General features: G+C 38.0%; 1 protein-coding gene across 4 annotated transcripts in view; it reads right to left on the bottom strand.

The window, feature by feature from the left end:
* Positions 1-3,220: 3,220 nt before the first annotated feature.
* Positions 3,221-22,781, bottom strand: part of SYT14 (synaptotagmin 14) — an 89,621-nt gene continuing 70,060 nt past the window's right edge. For 3 of the 4 annotated variants that reach the window (XM_039697795.1, XM_039697796.1, XM_039697792.1), the window contains 3 exons: positions 17,108-17,297; positions 13,945-14,001; positions 3,221-12,797 (listed from right to left, as the gene is read on the bottom strand). In XM_039697795.1, coding sequence (XP_039553729.1) covers positions 12,484-12,797; positions 13,945-14,001; positions 17,108-17,297 — 561 coding nt within the window. In that variant the 3' untranslated portion in view covers positions 3,221-12,483. The remainder of the gene's footprint in view (positions 12,798-13,944; positions 14,002-17,107; positions 17,298-22,781) is intronic. The other variant, XM_039697793.1, reaches the window with a different exon arrangement.

The following is a 22,781-nucleotide window of genomic DNA, read 5'->3' as shown; positions in this document are numbered from 1 at the left end:
ACAAGATTTTTTAAAAAAATATGACGAGAAGTGCTTGGTTACATTCCAATAGGCAACAGTCAGCAGTGTAAAATGCCTCCATGCTCAGAACAGCTTCCTCAGGTAGTGATTTCCATGTCACATTTAGCTGAGATCAGCACGGATTGCGGGGAAGGACAGCTCAGCTCCAGCTGTGCACTCCCACCCCCCTCCCTGCGCTGGCACTCATTTAGCTTCCAATTCACTCACACTGGGGAACTGATCTCACTGAAAACTAAAGAAGTCTTTTTAGGTTTTATCCTGATCCTTCAGTGACTCTTGCTGATAGTAAGCATAACTGAAAGACTGCAGAACTAAGGTATTCAGCAAATGTATTTGGCATGTTTAAGCATAAGCAGAAAAGCATTCTTCTGGATATAATACCATGGGCTGCAATTTCCATATAGTAATGCTTTACAAAGTACTTCATGCTATCTTTCAAAGATGTGCACCAGTTTCACTGATTAATTTATTAGTATGACAGGTCATTTACTGCCTGGATATATCAATGACATGGAAGACAACAGGAATTTTAGCGATGAGAATAAGAATGGCAGTGCTGTGGGTGACAGTACTTTGTATTCGCTGGCAAGCCCCATGTGAAGAGGTTCAGTTAAAAACCCAGATGAGGAGACACAGAACGACTCCATCAGAGGTGTCTGCTTGGCTGCACGGTGACAGATGGCAAAGGCTGAATGGTTAATGCCATTTCTCAGCCTGCTGGCCTGGCTTGTGCTCCCAAGTGCTTTATACGGTCTCAGGAAACTGCAGCAAGCGTGTGTGATGATTTGCCACTGAGGCTTAGTAAGATCTAGCTACATATTCATGACCTTTAGCCTAGCTGACTGATTTGGAGCTTTATCAAACAGCTGATTATGTGGCTTTTCCTTTTCCTGCCTATTTTTTAAAAATATAAATATGAATGAATTCTGCATTCTGTATCTCCCTGATTTCCTAAGAATGCCAGACATTTTGTGGTGAAGGCATTAATTAGCAAAGGCTTGTGTGACTGATGTTTTAGTCTATCAGTACTTTAGGTCTCTGCAGATGAAAATGCTGTGGTATCATGGGAAATGTGTACTTAACTCTAACAGCAAATGGAGGTACAACACTGGTCTCCTTTGGCATGTTTAGGCCTGTTCCTTTTCTGAACTGCTGAACCACTGCAACAAGAACTGATATCACAGGATATAACTTTAGATTTGATTACTATTATCTCTTATACCCACACTCACTACATGTGTAAAGCTCAGTCGGCCTGGCATTCTGAATTTCTGTTTGCAATTAAACCTTAATTGCAAACAGTGGGTCACAGTGGTTGGACTGCCTTCATCACAGTTCTTGAAACCAGGACTTTCTTAGACAGGAATGGAAGACGAAGTTTTCTTACTTCACACTAACAAAATTAAAAGCAGAATATAATTTCTGCATAATGCAATGAAATAATATGAAGGGCTATGAGGGGAAATTTTATTCTGCCTCTAAAATATACATATTAGTTCAACATGATCTTACACAATTTGACAAGAGGATTTTCATTATTAATAAGATGAAATGTAAGGCTTCTAATTAAGTGGAAAACAAACCAGTGTAAACTACAGACAGAACACACAAACCTATTAGGTTTTAAATTTAATAATAAATCATTTATCTGAAAGCCAGCTGACTTGTTGCATGATGTTACTTGATGAGGTTTTATTTAATTTCTGCAATTTTTCTTTCATCTATCCTTACTATTCTTATACCAAAACAACAGTAAGTTTGGTTTTTTGAATCCCTATGCTGAAATGCTACTCAATACAATTATCAGGTAACAAAATGCCTTAGCAAGAGTCTCATTCATTTGGGAGGGCTAATTTACAAGTAAAATGAAATGTCTAATATGAATAGAACACTAAATTAGAACTGCACTGTTGGACTGTAAAAACAAAAATACTAGATTAAAAAAATTACAAATTTCATCTGGAAAAATGCTAAATAGCCCTTGCCCACAGGAACCTTCAGAACCAAGTAATTAATGACTTCCAAAGGATTTAAAATACTATCGAATGTGGAATATGCCACATGAAGACAATTGCTCAGAGAAATCCTTCAACAGGTAAAGTATTATCTGCCTAAAAATGATGTAACTTGGCTCTGTCTGAAGCAATTAGTGTTTCATAACAAACTAATTACCAACTATGAGCATTACACATAATTCTGAGCATTACAAGTAATTCTCAGTTACTTGTATGAAGCATGAGTACATGCAAGGTACCACACATGCAGCTGAGGCTGTGTAGTGACTCTTTTCTGTGATCTTTGTGTAGAAAGTGGCCGTCCATAATTGGTGACCAACTATCGATCAACAGATTCTATTTCACTTATTCTGCCATGTTCTCACTGCTTCACAAATCCTCATTTGAAAGTGAATATTTTTCATATTATCACCTGTTAACAGATCTCATAATCTAGAGGCAGACACTCCTGGGTTGCTATTTTTTTCTGACAAGGATAGACAAGAATACTGAAGTTCTTGTGACACCTGCTAGAGAATATGGTCATAAGTGCTCCATTCAAAGTTTCTCAAACACCAAATATGTATTGTCTGCACATGGAATGCCATGTTATTTTTAGCTGTACAGCCTTTTGAAAATGCTAGCCTTAACAGCAGCAAGTACCATTTTATCTTATTAGCAGGAGTTCTATGATTTGCACGGATGGTGAGGGTCCAGAGAGTCAGGATTATACAGCAAAGAAATGTACCCCTCTCTCAATTTTCATCTGATAAAAGTCACTGGGCTATGCTCCTTTCATCTGCAGAAATGGGAAGAAACAATAAAAGCATTTTATACTGTGTTCCCATGTTTAGGATAGGAAAAAATGCTTTAATGGTTCTAACAATTATTTTTTCATGTATGCTGTATATTCAGACAATTCCTAAAGCTGATCTGCCATGAAAGTCCAGAAAGATTTTTCCTATTAGGTATCACAAAAATCATCAGAGGACAGTACAGAAGATCTAAGTTGGGTCACAGTAAAATTATCATTTTTACTTGTGGCAAGTGTTCTTTCTTGCTTAAATCAAACCTCAATTATTTCATCCTACTTATTCTTTAGAAAGCAGAAGTTTAGTATAAATATGTCAGATGAAATCTTTTCTGAGAAATGCATGTGGGACAAAGAAGCAAAGAACCACAGATGACCCCAGAAGGAAACTGTATAAAGTCAAACAGGATGATCACCTGAGTGTGTCTTTATTTGCCAGTATACACATCATATTTGTTAGAACATTGTCACACTGGTTAATTTAAAATTCTCTAAGCAGAAGGTTCATGACATCAACAAAGACTGTGGGGACAGAAAGGGAACCGGGAAAACTTAGGGAATTTGTAAACAGAGCCAAAATGTGTGTGAGGGCTAGGATTACCTTGCCAAAATTAAAAAATATTTTTTCTTTAATGCAGACAGTGGTTCCAAAGGTTGACCAAACATTGCTATCTTCTGAACAGTGAAGTCTGTTTTTGTTTACGAGGTAATGAAATCCAAAGGAAAGTGACAACAAAAGGTTTTAAAAGTGATTTTTCCTTTTTTTCAAATACTTTCCAGCAATTAAATTCACATGCAAAAAGCTGATTTCACATACAGAAAATACTTTGAAATATCCAAAGTCCTCAAACTGACAAAAATACATTTCACAGAGATAAACAAAATACAAATCTACAGCTGCAAAGTTTCAGATATGCAAAATGACTATTTTAACGTTGTGACAGATCCAAGGTTTGAAAATATACTACAGCATGTTTCAATCAAACTAACATGGGACTGAAGCTACCTGTGCTGTACAGGTAAATACAACTAAAACCAGCTGGTGGCATTCTGGCTCTCCCCAGAATAGCAATGGGATGTGTGAGCTGAAAGTCCAAGGCTTTTTACAGAAAGAGAACTGACAACATTAAACTGATCTTGCACACTGGAAACCCTCAAGATTAATATACAGTAGCACAAAAATGATAAAAGTAGTTTTTTGCTAGGTAATAAGAAATAAACCAAAACAACAAGTATCTGACAACACTCAACTGGAGATACTGTAGATACAACGTGACACTTAATTATAAATCCCTCTGGGGACTGAGAGTCTGACACGCCATGTGCAGATCTGCACATTCATCGCCAGAGCTCCTGCTTTCACCTGATGTGGACTGAAATGCCATGAAACGTATGTCTTCATCTGGATTATAATGACAGTTTCAAACAAAGTTCTCAGGCTTCAATAAGCTGCATAAACAGCTGCAAACAGTCATTTGCTCTAATTATGTTACTGTCAAAATGTAAAAAAAAAAAAAAAAAAAAAAAAAGGATTTTTTAGAGGAATTTTAATTACTGCTTATTCAATTTAAAAAAGAAACAAAAAAGAAAAGCAGCTCAAGGAATACTGAAAATCTGTGTGAATTCAGTCACAGGCTTTAGTTAAGGGCACCAAGGTTCTGTACAGAAATGAAAGTATGAAAACAAATACAAATTCAAGAAAGGAAATAAGCACTGATACTTCACCTCTAAAACATTTAGCAAAAATGCCTTTTGTTGTGCATATAATTAGGATCATGGTTGATAACACAACTGCAATGTACCTACTTTCTACAATCTTTGAGTGATATATAAAAATAATTCTATGACTTCTGAGACAAACAGGACTTGCAAATATAACTTATTCCCATTAAAACTGTGCTTGGTGTCTTAGATGTTTAAGGCTAGACATGCATTGAAATTTAAGGAATTTCAGGTTGAAACAGTAGTTGAAAACCGTGTTATATTACAGAAGTTGTACAATGAAGGGACACTGGTAGGAAAGGTACATATGATGCAGCATCAGTCCGTTCCTGTGAGACCAGCATACGCCAGATAATTATTGTACAACATCAGGACTTCAGACACAGGAAAGCCAAATCTATTCCTAAAGCAGCACACTTCAGATATAGGTAGAACATGGTAAACCAAGCTAATCTGACAGCACTTACTGACTGATATTTTTGTTTGTGATAGGATTTTGATTAAAATGCACCAAGAAACACAATCCAAACACTTTGCTACTGATATAACAATGCACATCCAGTCAGAAAAGAGGTATTTGGAATTGCCAGCTGGGAGTCACATTTACAGAAGCCTATTTTATATTTGTTAACAGACCAGATATCATTTTTGTCTTTAACTAATAGCAAGTTCAAACATTATTTGTCCAAAAATTAGAAACAGGCTTGGTTCTTTGGTTAACACCACGTTACATCAGACACAGGAATCAATTAAGAATAAACAGCCATATGACAAAGTTTTTTGGATGGGGGGTGGGGTGAGGGAGAGGAAGGAAAGGGGAAAACTTCAAATTCAAAGAAATGCATTGTGTTAAACCGAACTGCCCTTTGAAACCTCCTGGACTAGGAATAATCAGTTTAAGACATCTCTTCGGTTGCAGTGACATTGCTTACACACCATAACTTCAGTTTGTCTACATATTAAGTTTCATACAAAAGAAGGAAGGCACCGAGTGCATCGGTGGCATACAGGCAGTATAAAAGTATGCAAGAAAATGCTACATACTGTATATTTCATACCTTTTAGAAATGTGGTGAATGTGTGCTATCTCTATGCAATATAATGCTTCACAAATCCAACTCCTTATATCCAAATGAAAGAATGAATTAAAATGTGAAACACATTTTAATAATCTTGCTGGTAACAGCACAATTCAATATTTGTATTCACTAAGATCAGTTATTAGCTTATAGTCACCAGAAAGACAAGTTCAAAATCACTGAAGATCAAGGGAACTATAATCTAAAACTATATTTTGGGACAGAGCCAGCAGCCTTTACTCATGGCAGATGTTCCACTAAGAATGGAGAGGAGGCTCAGTTTTACCACTGTTATTCATGTTAATAGTGCCTTTCTCTGAGACATCCCCAGGAATGGATGGAAGTGCTTACAGGGAAAAGTCCTACACAGCATGAAAGACATCTGGTTAAACCAGGACCTGAGTAAAAGGCAGAAGGTTCAGGCCCTTAGTCATGATATTAGCACTTTTGATTGCGTTAACAGTGATATAGCTTGCTCATAGAGCATTTAATTTTACATTGTTAAATCATCTTATATAAAAATAGGTAAGAAAGCTCTGTAAGAAAGTATATATACTATATAAGGAGAAATGTCTCCTTAAAAAAAGCAAATAAAGGGAAAAATTGAATAAAAGGTTTCACTAATTACACTTTGTCATGAAAATCACATTAAAAACATTTATCATAAACGAAACAGTACTGAGCACTAATGAACCTTGTGGTTTACTGGAAAGAACAGCAAACTAGCTGTATAGTAAAAAAAGATCATTGCTCTATCTCCTTTTTTGTAAATATTCCCTAATACATTCAACTGCTTAGAAATTTTCTTAAAATGTCATAATAAGCCATTTACAAAATTGACAATCAAAACTGGTTCAAAGCCCTGCTCCTTGCTTGTACTATGGCCTAGAGATTACATCTCAAAGCTATGATAATGCTTCTAGCTAATTCTGCAAATTCATTCAAATTCACGCTTTGGAAATAAACCAAAAGTTAAAAAGCAATCCTCAGCATGCAGTCAGTGTCCACAGGGTTTGCAAAACACAGAAAAAAAATTATATCGATACAATGGGCAAGACTCTTGTTCTGAATACAAGAGAGAAAAGGATGACATTAATTACATCCCTGAATGTCCATGAGGTATTCCTTCAGTGGTATGGTATTACTGTTTCTTCTCTCCTGAGTAGGGCCTTTATGCCAGCTCGACCAGTAGATGCTTCCAAGGAAATGAATTAATCCTTCTTGCTATAAGCCAGCTTTGCCCTTGTCTGGGCAGAGCTGTCTCCTGATCATTCCTACAGGAACAGTACCACCCACTTTGCTGACTCCTGGCCCACTCCTCAGCATTAGGACCATGTATCTAGATCAACCCAGCATAAGCCTGAACAGCAAAACTTGATCCAGCAAAACCTGATGCAGCATGTACCAGGCCCATCCATTACTTCAGTCACACCACATAGGAACTAAGCTTGCCAGCACTAATAATTGTGCCATATTCAGGTAGACATAATATAAGCAGATACTCGTGCATAAGATTTCTGCATAGTCTGCAGAAAGGAAGAAAGCCTGCTTGAATTTAAGGAGGGGCAGTGATAAATTCTTAAGGCTAAACTAATCCATGTCACTGTAGGACAGTTGGCACTTGCCCTACTCACCCAAGGCAAATAAAAACCCATCTACCCGCTGTACAATACACTGGTTTAGAAGCCACACAATGTCCACAGAGACCAGCACTGCTCTGGATGCATGAACTCCACAACTCACATGTCACAGTTTGTCTGAGCAGGGCCCTCCAAGGGCCACAGGGTTCCAGAGAGGAATATGAGTCACTGTTGCTGCTACTGTAAAAAGCCATCTCTTATTTCAATGCTCTTGCTCTCAGATGACATCTCTTCAATGGGTGTTGGTGATTCACTGACAAGGAAATGCTCCTGTGACTCTTCTCTCAAGGACTACCATCAGAACAAAGTAGTCTGAAATCCAGTTGTGATGTACTACAAAATCTAGCAGTTGAGTTAGAGACAAAAAACCCAGAACATTCTTGGTGGCTCCTTCTAACAATAAACATTGCTGAATGTTCCAGTTAAAGTGATCAACATGTTTAGGGACTGCTTTAACATTTTTAATAATAAGTTTTAAAAATATTTCAAAAGCCAAGGAAAAGAAGAAACAAAAATAAGTGATAATGATTAAATAACAAGTTTGTGACAGTATCTGGATGTTTGTTTTTTTGCCTCCATTCATATTGAAATCATATTTGTCTGTGTTGCAGGTGCCAGGCCGTTCCACCCCTCTAACCTACCAATCCCATTGCTCTTCACACCTTCAGGGTCAGGTCTGCTCTCCTCTTGAAGCCTGTGGGCTCCTCTCACTAACATTAATGGCAGGCAGGCATGCACATCAGTGGGAAAATTAAAAGAATGTTTACCTTTTATTGAGAATTCAGCTTCAGAAAGAAGTCAGTCTGCCTTACAAGCAAGTGACAAACCAGGATTTGAAGGACTGCTATTAACAGGACAGCTTTTTTTCCTCCAGAAGTGTAGAGGACTCACTAGAACTCTAAATTCAATGAAAGGGCATTCTGTTGTTACTTTCAAGCTGGAACAGCTCAGGCCAAAAGGCCTGCCCTCAAACCTCATTCCCTGATCTTACCCCACTCTTTTTGTTAGAATTGGGATGTGTAAGAGTGATCTGTACTCAATTCCTACCTGAAAATGTCTCCCTTGAAGAAAGTTTCTTTTTCTATTTCGCTATATTAAAACTGATGGTTTGCATTTCAGAAATCACTGTGAGTTAGAAAGGTGACAAAAATTTTGCACCAGTACCGTAAAGTACAGAGTGTCCCTGATCTCTAAGGCCCTGTGACTGCCACAGGCAGCTTTTCATGGCCATGGGGAGTTTGCAGGAGTGAGCCATTGGGGAGAAAAGAGAATAAATCAAGAACACAAACACAAATTTTAGACAAAAAAAGAACTTCTCCAAAGGTGTGAAAATGGGAAGGTGATGCTGACACTGCATCTGCCATCAAAATTCATTGCAGAAATTTACAGGTAAAAATATTTCCAACAGTAAATGCCATAAAATCTTGTTTTCAGCTCAAGTATTTTCTAAATTGATAACAATGTTTAGCTCCCAGAAAAGCACACATGTTCATTCCAAGGGCTCCCCAAATTTCCAGATCTAACTATTAATGAGTTTAGTGGACTTCCATTTCATTTAGAACTTGTATCATATTTGTCCTGTAGTAGAGCTTACACCTTGCCTTGCTTCTGCCTTTGCAGTCAGACCTCACCATGCAGCTGCAGCGTGGACATCTCACATCCTGAGCGTGAGGCAGCAGCACAGGGACCAAGCTTTGCATCCTTCCAGTGCTCCCCTGGTTCCCTGTGCCCCCTGGCTGAACAGGAGCAGCAGGATGGCTCTGCTGCCTTCCTGCTCCACAGGATGTGAGACAGCGATGTCCTGCAGGCGCTGCACAGCCTCTCTCCTTCGGTGCAGTGGTTCCACGCTTGCCTGTCCTGCCCTTCACAGCCTTGCCCTTAACAGAAAGGAACTGACCAACTCTTTCACATTTATAATACTTTAGGATGACCTATGTGAAATGTTCTAAGCACTAAACCAAACAGGTTATGTACAGAAAGGATACAATACTTCCAAGAAGAGAATCTGTACAAACGTCACTGTTCTACAATTATTTAAGGCTACACTGACAGGAAACAGATTCAGTTCAAGATCTGCAATTTCTACATGGTTTGCTGACACACAGAAAAGTAAAACTTGATACATTTTTTTCAAGTACTTACTGTACTTTTGAACAAAGGCAAACAACAAAAAGCTATGAAGAAAACACAGCCAACTCTGGGGAAAATATAAGTGCCTCTCATTTGTTACTGATACTTTTGCTCTTCAGCAATTCTGTTCCATGCTTAAGACCTAACTGAATGCACAAAACCACACTGTGTGAGCAAGCCCTTATGTAGGGTTTAAAAAACCCACAACAGATGAAGGCAGATTTCAAATACAAAGGTGTAGGTTTGCATAAGCAATGAAAAACAAAATTACAAACAAATCACATCATAAGAATAGGTTCTAGGAAGAAAAAACTAACATGACAGCTATTGGAACTACAATTAACTCACAAAATCCCAAGGTGAATCCAATTACTGGTGTGACTGGTTTTGCACAGCAAATCCATGTTCTACGGTGTCAAAATTAAACATTAATTTCCATTCTTTAAACATTCAGTTTCTAGCCTCTGTACAGTATAAATCCAAATAAACCAATCCTTCTTCTCTGAAGCACAGACTGGTCCCGAATACTTTAGGAAAAGTCCTAGAGGGAGATTCCTCTTCCCAAATGAGCCCAACACAGAGTATCATATATCTCTGTTGTGTCTAAATTAAGATTTCAGTGCCTTGGAAATCTAAATGGTGAAATGCAAAGCTGAAGCAACGCAACCTACAAACAGAAACCCACATCGTGACACTGTTTCGTTTAGTTTGGTTCTGTAGGAGGTTATTTGCTGCACCTTCCAAACTGACTTCTTCATTTGTTCAGTGATGATGTTAACTATGTTCTCCACTGGAATTACCTGACTCAGTTCTTGCTGTTCAATATTGTACATTTTAAATAACAAACCTGTACAAAGAGACAACCATCAAGAGACAATTTTCAGTTTTAGGAAAGAGCATCTAAATATCCACAAACAGAATAGATAAAACCACTTCCACATCCAACAAAAAACTGCTTCACAACAGCTTCTATGTCATTGCTTCTATTATACGGAAAGCTGCAAAGATTGTGAAAATTGGAGCATTTTCCTTATGCATATTAAATTAATGCTGATTTTGTATTAAATTCTACACTCAACATTACATTTCTTAAACTGGACTAACAAAAGTGAAGGAGAGAGACAACCTGCATTGTATTACTGCAAGACCATTCCTGTTTAAAGAAAGTTTTTGCATTATTTGTATTTAGTAAAAAAGCTTCTGTAAATGAAGCAGCAGTGCAATATCAGGTGGAAAAAACCCAAAAACCAAAGATCTGTAATAATGTTTAAGTCTTTAAATCAACAAAAACTGAAAGCCTGGCTCTGCAAATAAATCATTCTAATGACACCAAATAAACCAAGATGTAGAATTACAAAATCCTTTAAAAAGGACTTAATGAAATTGTTAAATAGTGTGAGAATTTGAAAACCATGTGAAATGTCTTTATTATAGCATACACACTATCCCCAGTCTCACTGTACTTGACTCTCTGTATACCCCAAAGCCAGGACTGTTCAAAGGTATTATAAAGGAATTCAAGGGGAACACATCTGTCCTAATGAGAACACTTGAGACTAACACTAATTGTCTCAACATAATCCAACACTTTACTCTTCTACTTACCAAGTGCTACAACAGTCAGTGAGGTCTCATATTAGTAAGACATTACCATCATTTATAAGAAAAAAAAAATTGCTTGTTTTCTTTACAGGAACAATTAAAATTAAACAAAACTTGTAATTACAAACAAATTCAGCAGTCAATAAATTAGTGTGAGTCCACCTAAAGGCTTTGGGACAAATAGGAACCTCAGAAGCACTTATTTCCCCAATTTTGGTGGATGCCAGGAGTGTTTATCTGGTGATACTGCAGCTTCTCAACTGCATGATTAGAAAGCTGTATCCCAACCTGAACATAAGCAAAGCAAACTTCTATTTTGTGTGTGAACATTCGTGCAATTGCTGGCAAATCTCTAGAAAAATAACTTACTGATGTTCTCTTCTTCAAGAAGAAAGGTAAAAACCCCTGGTCTGCTCTCTACTTCCAACAAACAGCATATGGTAATGCCTAAAACAGCTCACTAGAGACTTGATTGGATACCTGTTTCAAGCAAAGCCATAGTATTTTGCATTCATTCAGAGTAGTTCAACTGCTGCTACTTCCTTCACAGTCTTTCAACCTAACTTCCAACTGCTGACATTTTAAATAAACCGGTATCAATTTGTTTAATGAAAATACATTTTAGTAAAGTCGTGCTCTATGAGCTTCCTACATTGGAATACATGAATAGAGGAAGTGCTTTCAACAGAAAGTTACATAGTTTTACAGTACAACCTGTCTAAGGAGTTTTGGAAGGGACCAAACGAATGGTCTGGTCTCTTTGGATTAGGCAGAAGTACAGGCAAGAGGGAAAAACCCAATTTTTTGCCATATATAGAGCTTGTTCCTGTCACAGATTGAAGAAACATTAGTTTGATGTCAGAGTTCACCTGATGCCCAAATGCCAGTATTTTTCAAACCAACTGCATATCAAAAAATGAAAACTTACTTTACCAAGCTCCTGGAAAGAAACTCAGTGCAAAACAACAGTATATTTCTATTTGCTATATTATGAAGTGTTCTTTCACCAGTGGTTTTCCTTTTTTTTTTTTGCTTTTGCTTTACAGACCATTAACTTTTTCTGAAAGTGCAAACTATTGACCTTTAATCTGAATGCAGGCAGGTCAGAAGCTACAGTATTAAAGCAATACAAAAGGTACACAAGGAGGAGCTTACATTAATTTGAAGAACCTCGCACAAAATGTTTCTGAATTGAAAATCACAAAACAAACCCAAACAAATACAGCATCAGGTGGATGGGGAAGGGACCGCTATCGTATCTGTGTACAGCAAGGATCCTCTGACACCAAGGAAGTTCATGACACCAAGTGAAGATTCTGTATTAAATCCCACCATTTTGCAGGTTGTGCATCCTGTACGATGGAATGTTGACCGCAGTTTCCATTTTTCACTCCCACGACGAATCTGCTGATTGCGACCAGGGATGATCATCCTCCTGGGAGAACAAGCTCCCTTAGAACCACAGCTGCACTTTCTGCTACCCATTAGGATTCCAGTAAAGTATGCCATCTACAGACTTGCTGTCCTTTAGACTCCTTCATTTCAGTCCAGTGGTTGAGTTCGTCTTCTCCTGAGCTGTTGAGACCTAAGGAAATCCAGCCTATCATCTCTTTCCGCTTCATGCTGCGCTTGTTGTACACGGACAGTATGAGCGTCACGTCCGAGAGCTGGAACAGCGCCACCTGGAAAACGAAGGTTTCCTTGTACACAGGGTTCGGCTGCCCTCGGCGGATCGAAGTCTTGCATTTGGACATCTCCTGCCCCATCGAGTTCAGCAGTGTTAACTTAACATATGTATCTACAAAAGAAGTCACATCGTGGAACGTCAGATACCTTGGAACCAAAGACTTGCAGAATGAGGTATTTACAGAGAACAAGGATATGGTGTATACCAGGATGGTTGAACACAGCTTAGGTTAGACACATGGAGAGATGGCAAGTAAACAAAATATTACAAACACACTAACAAATGAACTAGCTCCAGCACTACATACATGGGTTAAGTTAAAGGTATACCTCATAATCCTCTTCCCATTGAACCCCCCAACCCCTGTTTAATCTAAAAAAAACTTAAATTGCAATAACACTTAGCAAGCTCCAGCTAGCCACAACACTGTAAGCATACCATTGAAATTTCAAAGAATATGGATAAATGAAGTGGAATAAAAGCAATTAATGAAGTGGGAGAAAAAAAATATGTCAAAATGCAGCGATGATATCAAAACAGCCAGGATAAAATGCTTAAGAATAATCTCTGCATGGATGTGGTTCTCATTTGGGCTTTTCAGTTTTATTTATTTTGAAAACCAAAATGTAGCAAAGTGCATTCAAAGATGGCAGTTTACAGGATACAAAAACCCCTATTATTTCCTAGATTCATGAAGGAATACATTTACCGCATGTTTAAAGAAAAGCAAGTTTTTGCATAATTCAAGATGATTGTTCAAAAAGTAGCTTGTATGGTGCTTTTAAGCATACATTTAAGAAGCTGATGCAAGTAATGTAGTAAGCGCACATTATGTGTTAGCATTTGGGTATAAACCCTTATTTTTAAATATCTATTTTCATTGGACCAAAAGCACCAAACAATACTCCTGCAGAAGGATGCACATTTCATGAAGTTAACTAATTATAGGAAATATAAAATTGTATAAAACAATTTCATATTTAATTTTTTTTCCTATCTTTTTATATTAATGGATAATATCAACTAAAGGTTGGAGTTTATGTTTAAAAAACACATGGAATATTTTTACTTTGCAGGTACACTGAAACCCCAACATCCATAATCAGAGATAAATGCAACTTTTGCATTAGAGAGTGCCACAAAAAATAAACATGTACTTTTATAAACTGGCATGGTAGGCAGCTGTGGATATTTTATTGCTGGCAGGTTTCTTTTGCATGAAAAAGACAACATCCAATTAGTTTCTACAGGAACTCACCTCGGATTATATAAACCTGTCCACCTATCAAGTGTTTTAGACAACAGAACAGTCCGTCTGACAACAGGGGGTGGAAAGCAGTAAAAGAAATAATGACCAGATGTCAATAGTTGGGTGAGAGAGGATCAAAGGTTAAAGTTTAAGAGGAAACACTATTCACTGGAGCAGAAGAACATGAAACCTTAGCAGCAGAGATCAGAAAAAGGACTGAACAAAAGGATTGTTAGGTAAAATTTAATGAAATGGAAATTTTGTGCAGTTTTTGTGTAATCTTTAACAAAAATTATGTTGCTTACATAATGGGTTATCTTAGGACTAATAGACACTGGATTCAAAGCCACACTTACCATAGCAAGAATCCTCCAAATTACTAAGTTATAGCAGATTGGGTAAAAATCACTGTATCCTTTTCAAACCTTATGCTTTTTCATGCAAACTCCAGCATATTTAGAAAAACTGCACATTAAAGTAATTAAACTTCATATATTAAAAGCAATAAAATGAAAAATAATTGAACCAAAATCCCAGCTGGTTTTGCTCTTAACTTTTCTATTTTACTGATATTTGATTATAATACTTCAGTTCTTGAGTAGTGATGAACTTGGGCACAAGAATGACTCTGATGTAGTCTCTAAAAAGAGCTGAGGGACACATACCTGAAATTCAGCAATGGGTCTCTATTTAGGATGATAGACCTTGCTTTTTAAAATCCACATATTTATGCATTTAATGTGTGTGTGTGCATGCATACACACATGCATTTAATATGCAAAAGCTCATACCCTGTTTCAAGTAAACTGAGAAGCATCTTTTTCTTGGGCAAAATATTAACTGTCACACAGAGAAACAAAGAAAACACACCCACTGTTACTGCCTGCAGGATTTGGCCCATTTGCCTGTACTCAATTGCTAAATGAGTTACTATGCAATATAAATATGCAGTAGAGGAGCATGTACTAGCAAGAAGTAGAAATTTAGTATTCAGTTCATATTTGCTGCAGAAGCACTTCACAAAAATTCACAAGTTCCCAAGCCCTACACTACAGAAACGTGGGAAAGAGTAATTGCTTCCATTTCTATCACAGCTCCTCAATACGTGAATGAAAACTGAACTGTTAGTATACTTTGCAGCACTTCTCAGTATTCTGGACTGATAGTCCAAACAACAAATGTGAGCAGGATATTTCTTCTTCATCATCATCATCGTCATCATCATCATCATCATCATCATCATCATCATCATCATCATCATCCTCACCATCCCTACAGGCCTTAGTTTTAATTTTGTGGAAATGATGGCACAGATTGAGACTGGCAGATGTCCATGATGTACTCAACAGGGAGTTGGGATATGACAGTGGCACGGACCTGGGTCCAGGAATTGAAAAGGTGCCACCAGTGCTGGGGGCAGGGGAAGGGGATGGCATGAAACAGCCCAAAGGGGAAATCTGGATTCCACAATATTCTGTGCATGGTTTTACCAGACCCAGAAAGTTCATTAGTTTCCAGCTTTCTAGAAACAACAGAACTCTGAACCCACATTTGCCAAAACAGAACTGGACTATTGTTATTATAAATATCAAATCTTCCCCCTATCCTTCACAGGGACAAAAGGTAGCATGGAAACTCTTCCCTCTGAAAAGGTTAGACAGAACATGGTTTTACAGGGCTATGTGCCATGTTCTTTCTATGGTCCTTTCTTGCAATCTGAAACAAATTTTTTACCCCAGTGACACTCACAACTGTTAGCTACACAGCATGGGCCCACTGAGCACATTTTGGGAATTAACATACTGGGGAATGAGCATCTCTGTTTTCAAAACAAGTACTGAACCCCTCCTACCTTGCATGTTTTAAATATTAAATAAAAAACAGCCATCTCTGAGATTTCAGAAAGATAAGCATCTGGTTTTGCTTTTAAGGGAACACATGACCTCTTCTCTCCCTTTAATTTCTTCCCACACCCCAGTGTCCTTGGACCTCTTTGGCTTTCCCCATCTGTTTCTACACTTTGCCTCCAAACAGGTGACTCTGGGGCAGCTACCCAATTATACAAAAGTATTAGAGATTCATCTATTGCCTTCCTTCTCTGGCCATGTTAACAAAGTCTGGCTCTGTCAATGTGAAAAGTATAGAGAAAGCAAAGCAGAGTAAGGTAAGCCAACTATGAACAGAATAAACATGGGTCAAGAAAATGAGAAAGAGGAGAGCGCATCAGTATCAACTCTGGCTGACCTCCTAAACTGAAGACAAAGTGAGATGTGTAAACCACTTACAAAATGTTGGCAGCCTAACACATAATCCAGTATCAGATAATCTGCTAGTGCCATACTAATCTGGGGCTTAAAACCAGAAAGAGTAGCTGAAACCTAAGCCTCCTGATAAAATCAAAAGGAACTGGTAGGTATTTCTTATTAGCACTTAAGTAAATCAGACACACCATCTTAAAAACAATAAAAATAGTAAAAAAAAAAAAGTCTGTTACTGAACTTTCTGAAGCTATATGAAAGAGCTAGAGATACTAATAACATTCCCTCCCTGTGACATTCCAGCTGGCTCCACTTAAGAAGTGTATGAAGTTCACAGATATTTCAGACGTATATTTTTGAACAAATGCTTGAAGACACAATTCAAGTCCTTTTTGATGGTGAACATTCCTCCTGTACAGTAAATATGCCAAAGGCCTCAAGCGGTTGCTCCTTGTCTTTACTGACAATCCCAAATTACATATATTACCACATATATACAGGCACATAGGCAATTAAAGACTGCAGCATCAACCCCTCCAGGAACAGCAATAACTGTTCAGAATGTTTATATTAATATTAACTGGCATGTACTTTCTCTTTAAACACTGACTTTTTTATTCTTGGCCTGTGATGTGAGGCATTAGTAATTTAGCAATTAATCATTATGATAAAGGTAATTTATTAGTCAGTCATCATGAAAAATTAAAAAAGGCTTGTCAACTTACAATTAATATTTTGAATTTTAGATTTTTGCTATTTCCCAACTGACTAGAAATATAAAACATGAAACAGATTAGTTGATGATTGCTCTACTTCATTTTGATTGGGTAAGACTAAGTGATAAGACTGAAGTCCTTGCTACCAAGAGCCCCACCAGTACAGAAGCATTAGGATGAAAAAAGATTTTCACTCACTGGGTGGTCTGTTCGCTGCCAAGTTTTTGAAGTGGCTGCCTTTTATCACTTCTGCTGATAATCTTCCAGTTGTAGCATTATAAAGGAGGCCAACGAGGATTTCTGGAGCTGAGCCATGTACCAGAGACTGACAAGAGGAGGTACTTTCACTGCAGGACACTTCTGACATGCTCATTTGAGAGTCACAACCCTATAAAACAGATTAAAAGTTCTGTGTGTCTTATGGAATGATGTTACTGGGAAGTCAATTTTCAGAATAATGCACAGAAAATTCTAAAAGCAACATAGTCACAATAACAAGTTCCATTAAATCACCCAATATGAAATGTACATTCTTAATATATGCTTAATTTGCACATGTTAGAGGTAACAATAAAGTGGTCTGAAATTAAAACAATTATTAGGTGCTTCATGATTAAGGAGAAATAACAGCAGAAGATGAAGAACAGCCTTTATGATCCCTATTTACTTCAATTTCTAAGGTAAGACCTGTAACATAATTCGTCAGCATCCTGGAAAACATTAAACATTGGACCTTTTACTTTCCAAAAAATGGACAACAACAGTGGAACCTTGAAGATAATAAAATGCAGAAAATTCTTATTCATCCTTTGCAAAGGTTATTCTCTAGCCTGAGAATTTATGAGTAGCAAAATAACAGAACACATGCAATTAGAAAAATGCACTCCTTCTAGCATAAGTTAGCTTACAAGGAATTTAACTGGATCCAGGGACACAGAACTGCAATAGTACCGTTGTTTTGGGTGGGAAAGGAAGAATGCCATCCAAAGCTCAGGAAGCAATGCTTTAATTTCAACCCTGAAAGCTTCCAAAAAATCTTTCACGCATTCTGAATACATCACATCTTTAACGGGAGTTTCTATTACTAATTTTTATCATTTTAACTCCTCATTATTAACATTAAAAAAGGAAAAAAAATGAACTTTTTTTACGCTGCCATGCTAACCACACCATAGCTGTTCCTATTCTCATTTGCACTAGCACATAAGAGTGGTACTACAGAAAACAGAAAACTGGATGGCAAGAAGCCAATGGAATGACAATGTACTTGGTAACTGAGGAGAGACTTTTGAATTATCAGCACATCCCTTTATGATTCTCTCAGAAAAAGTGTAAATTGGGTCCACAGATTTTTCAAATATGGTTTGACTCATTTGGGAACCTGGCATCACTCTTCCAAGGAGTCATGATGATATTGTGAAGCTGATTCTTCCAGATTCCAAATGTCTCTATCATTTCCAACAACAGCTGACATGGGCATAAGATCAGACCTAAAACCCATATAGCACAAATCCTCATCAAGATAAATGTTAACTTTATAAGCAAGTAACTTCAGCTGACATATAAAGCCCACATGCATTATAGAATCTCAAATTATAGAAGACAGGATACCTACAATAATATCCCTTTTATTGACATTTTAACTAGTTCTTTTCAACAGAACATTTCCCAAAAGTCTAGAAGAAGTTTCAAATAGCAATCCAGTTCCTCATTAATAAACATTAACTGTTGTTAGCAAATGTATTCTTACTACTGAAGAAGGACCTCAACAAATTTCTCTGATTTTCCTCTCCCAAGCTGCAAATTCAGAATTTTAAGTCTTTGGTTGTTTCTCCAAAAGCTCTTTATTCAGTGGCAAGAATAAATTTCAAACTGCTTGGAAATTGTTAATTGCTGAAAATTAATTACAAGTATACATTCATTCTCTGATTCTTGTCATTCATAGAACAGGAAATTTTTGATTCCTAACTTCAACAGAAGGAACAAAATGGAAAGTTTAAAAGAAAGATGACTTGATTCAGCAGAAACACTGCACACTTGAAAACCTCAGTTTCATGGTTTGACCCTGGCACAATGCCAGGGCCCCCATGAAAGGTCCAAAATGGTTACTGTGAGATGTGACCCGGAAACAGAACAAAGCAGGCTCCAACTTGGGAATGGAGGGAAAAACACAACACTTTATTAATTACAATATCTAAAAAGGAACAAACACAAAACTAAGAATGAAAACCCTCCAATACATTCCTCCTCCTCCCCTCCATTTTCTCCACAGAATGAAATAACACCATAGATTTCCACCCTGTCACCATCTCTCACACAATCAACTTTCAGTCCATCATCACCCCTCAAATAATCAACCCTCAAATCCAAATCAATCCTCAAATCCAAACCTCTCCAGGGAGAGAGGAGTCCCCCCTTGCACCACAGGCTTCCCCCGGAAGCACAATTGAAACCTCTTGTGCTTCCGTGTCACTCGTGGCACTGCCCAGAGAACATCGGCCCTCGTGACTTCTTCCCCCCACTTTGCCCAGTGCTCTCACCACTGGACATGGGCCAGGACTGCTTTTAGGGTTCCCTGTTTAAGGATGATCCACCCACTTCCAGAAGCAGCAGTCTCTCAACTTTGGGACACCAGTCCCCCCCAAATTTCACCCCCTGGGGCCGAGGGGCCTCATGAACAGAGATCTTCCCCTCCACGGAGACAGAGGGCATCCCACGCCCTCCTCAGCCGTCTCTGTTCATCCCACTGCTTCACTCTTGACTCCAAGGTGTTGCCTCCCCCTAAATACAGTCTCCGGCCATCAAGAAAGAGTCCAGCCCAAGGCCACTCCATCATCTCTTCCCACCTAGGATTCTTCCCTCTTCCAGCTTTCTTCACGCCCATTTCATCTCTCATTTCTCTCTCCTCATTCTGATTTAGGAGAATGAGTATTTGTAAGGTTTCCATTATTCTACAAAGGGGTTAAAATCTTCACCTCTGTCTGCCCAGGACTCCCACAGCTGCCGGGCACCTTCTCTCCCCGCATCCCTCGCTTCTGGCCGGCTGTGCTGCCAGCACAGTCTCTATCACTCTCTCTGGGGGGGCTGCCCAGACATCCCAGGTCTCCTCCACCCCTGCACCTCACAGGGCTCCGGCCTCCCTCCCCACAGGCCGCATGGCCTTCCCCTCCCCACCCAGACGCAGCTGGGCAGGCGAGAGGTCAGACTCCACTCACTGCCGGACTCCAAAAGAGGAAGTTCTCTGGGAATCCTCTGCTTTTAACCCCTGTGTGTTCGCAGAGGCGTATCCAGATTCCCAGTGGCCACAACAGGTGCCAATTTCAAATCTGGCCACTGGTTGGTTTGACCACAACCTTCCCAGAAACTCACTTCCTGGTCAAACCACAACACTCAGCCTGTCACAACTGCAGCTATTACTTCAGTTTTCTGGTCTTTTACAATTGTAACACGCTATCCCCATGGTGCTTATTCACCTTATTATTTTTTGAGCCAGGAATTTTAGCACAGTCCACCTGACACTGTTCCAAGCTTAGGTGTCAAATTTGATTGAAATCATGCTGCAAGTGCACAAAAAAAAAAAAAAGATATAACACAAAGAAGGCAGCTGAGTAACATTGTCCCCAAATCCTCCAAGGGCTTTGATATGCTGAGGGAAGGTGATGACAGTGCCTTTTCCTAACTGGGATTTATTTGTACAATTTACTGATGTCCTAAGAGGGACTTAGAAACCAGTTTATGACAGAGTCAAACTCACTACAATGGGTATCACAGTAAGGTTTAGCCTGTTAGAAACAGTGAATATTAAATGAGTAACTGCTGAGTGGAAATGAGTCCTGAAGTACCAAGAAAGAGAAGACAAGTAGCTTCCGTGTGGTATAATAGAGAAGTAGGAAAACAACTGAAAAATTCAATGTGTGGTATTCCAAAGCTACATAAGCATGAACTAGAAATACCATTCCTTTTCAGCAGAATCCTGAGTAGACAGGAGAAGGACAAGACTGCCTTTTTCAAGGCCAAGCAAAAGGATCTCACCAGCTGAATGGTGGGGTGAGAAGACCAAGGTGATGCTTCAGAACTCTAAGTGGATGGAAATACTTAAAAGTGTTGCACAGAAAGAACTGGTAGATGTAAACTAGATGAAAATCTGGAGAGAGCATCTAACTTAAATATTCTGCTACAATAGCTTCTAAACTAAAATATTTTTTGCAGGTTTGAGAAAAACAAATGAATGTTGTTTAATCCCTATTTTATAATAAACTTATGGATCTCCTTCCTACAAAACTGTGGGGACATAGACATGACATTAAAATAAAGCAATTAAATTCACTAAAGGAAAAATCTAAACAGCACTTTGTTTTCCCTCTCGCTCTACAAGAACCTCAATTTCAATTAATTTTGTTTCATGCTGACCCAAATGGATTTAAAAAAAATACTCTGCTTTTTAGTTATGAACTGCAAAATCCTAATACAAGAGAAAGTGAAATGTTAAGAAGGAAAACAAAGCAGATTAGAAGACAGAATGATGTTACCGGGTTAAAAAAAATAAACAACATTAACCAAAATATACTTTCTGTGGCTATAACAAGGAAGAAAACAGAGGATTTAGGGACAAGTATGTAAAAGACCTGAGGAAAAGGGGAGAGCAAGACTGCATTCTGTCAGTTTTCTTTTAAAAGAAACCAAAAATTTTATGAGGAAGAGAAGAAACCAGAATCAGGAATCATAAGAGACAGCTGAGATCAACTGGGCTCAGACCAACAACTAAAGAATGACTTTCCCTTGCAGGGCAAAGTTAAAAGCAGAGATACTGAGTACTATTAGATGTCTTCTGTAAAGTATTTTCTCCAGCACAAAGTTTATTGTTCACATTGTGGAAATCCAGTCATTATTTTAAGGAAGATATTCCACGATAACGACATCTGAGGGTAAGTAACCTGACTTTGAGCTAAATCATATGCTGCATTAGAACTGGAAAGAACAGCTTTATTAAAGTTTCTGTTTTTCTGTTTACACAACTCAGAATTCTAGAAGAGCACTAACAAACTCATCAAGAAAAAAGCCAGACAAGAAGTTACACTTTTACCTGCTCAAAATACAACCTTCAAAATCAAGTGCCAAATTGTAAAATATCAACACTGAAATTGCTCATTGGTACAACATGAATGTAGATGGAGCTCCAATGTCAACATTACAGTGCAACTAGATGCTTTTCACCTCCATGCAGGTCTGCATTCAATCTGTCTGTAAAGCTCTCTCCCACTTTGGTACTGCTGCTTCTCTGTGGGAAACTTAAGATTCAGACCAAAAGTTACTATTTGTTAGAAATAATGTCTGTGTAAGTTTATTTTCATAAAGCTTCCCACTCATCCTTTATATATACTGTGTGTAATTTAACAAGCAAGGAAAAGAAGGACTAAGGTTCCATAAGAGCAAAGGCTTTTCAAGGTCACTGAAACACCAGAAGAGCCTAGTGAGAACTGTCACAAAACCTTGTATGTCAATTTTTAGGAACTTAGATGAACAAAGTGTTACTGATCTGCCTACAGTGCAAGAAACTGTCTCTTGAGGTTGTCTCCTCAATACTAAATCCTGAACCCTTTTTGTCAATTTAGCTATAAATACATTATTAACAGTAAACACTGCAAAAAAAATGGTGAAGTCTATTACAAATATTTGGTTCATAGATCTGTCTTACTGCAGTATATAAAAAATGTTCAGCTTTTGAATTGTCTAACACAAAGCTATGTGCAAAGGACCTAAACTTTCCCATATAAACCACAGGATAGTACTTTGTAATAAAGTTAGTCTGATTTTATTTGATCAACACAAGAATTGCCACTTTCTATGGATTGAAAATGTAGTGTGTGTCATA

This window comes from Passer montanus, unplaced genomic scaffold (genome assembly GCF_014805655.1).
Source record: "Passer montanus isolate IOZ18808 unplaced genomic scaffold, ASM1480565v1 scaffold12, whole genome shotgun sequence".
Lineage (NCBI taxonomy): Eukaryota > Metazoa > Chordata > Aves > Passeriformes > Passeridae > Passer > Passer montanus.
Note: the sequence above shows the minus strand (reverse complement) of the source record. Positions and strands in the feature narration are given on the sequence as shown.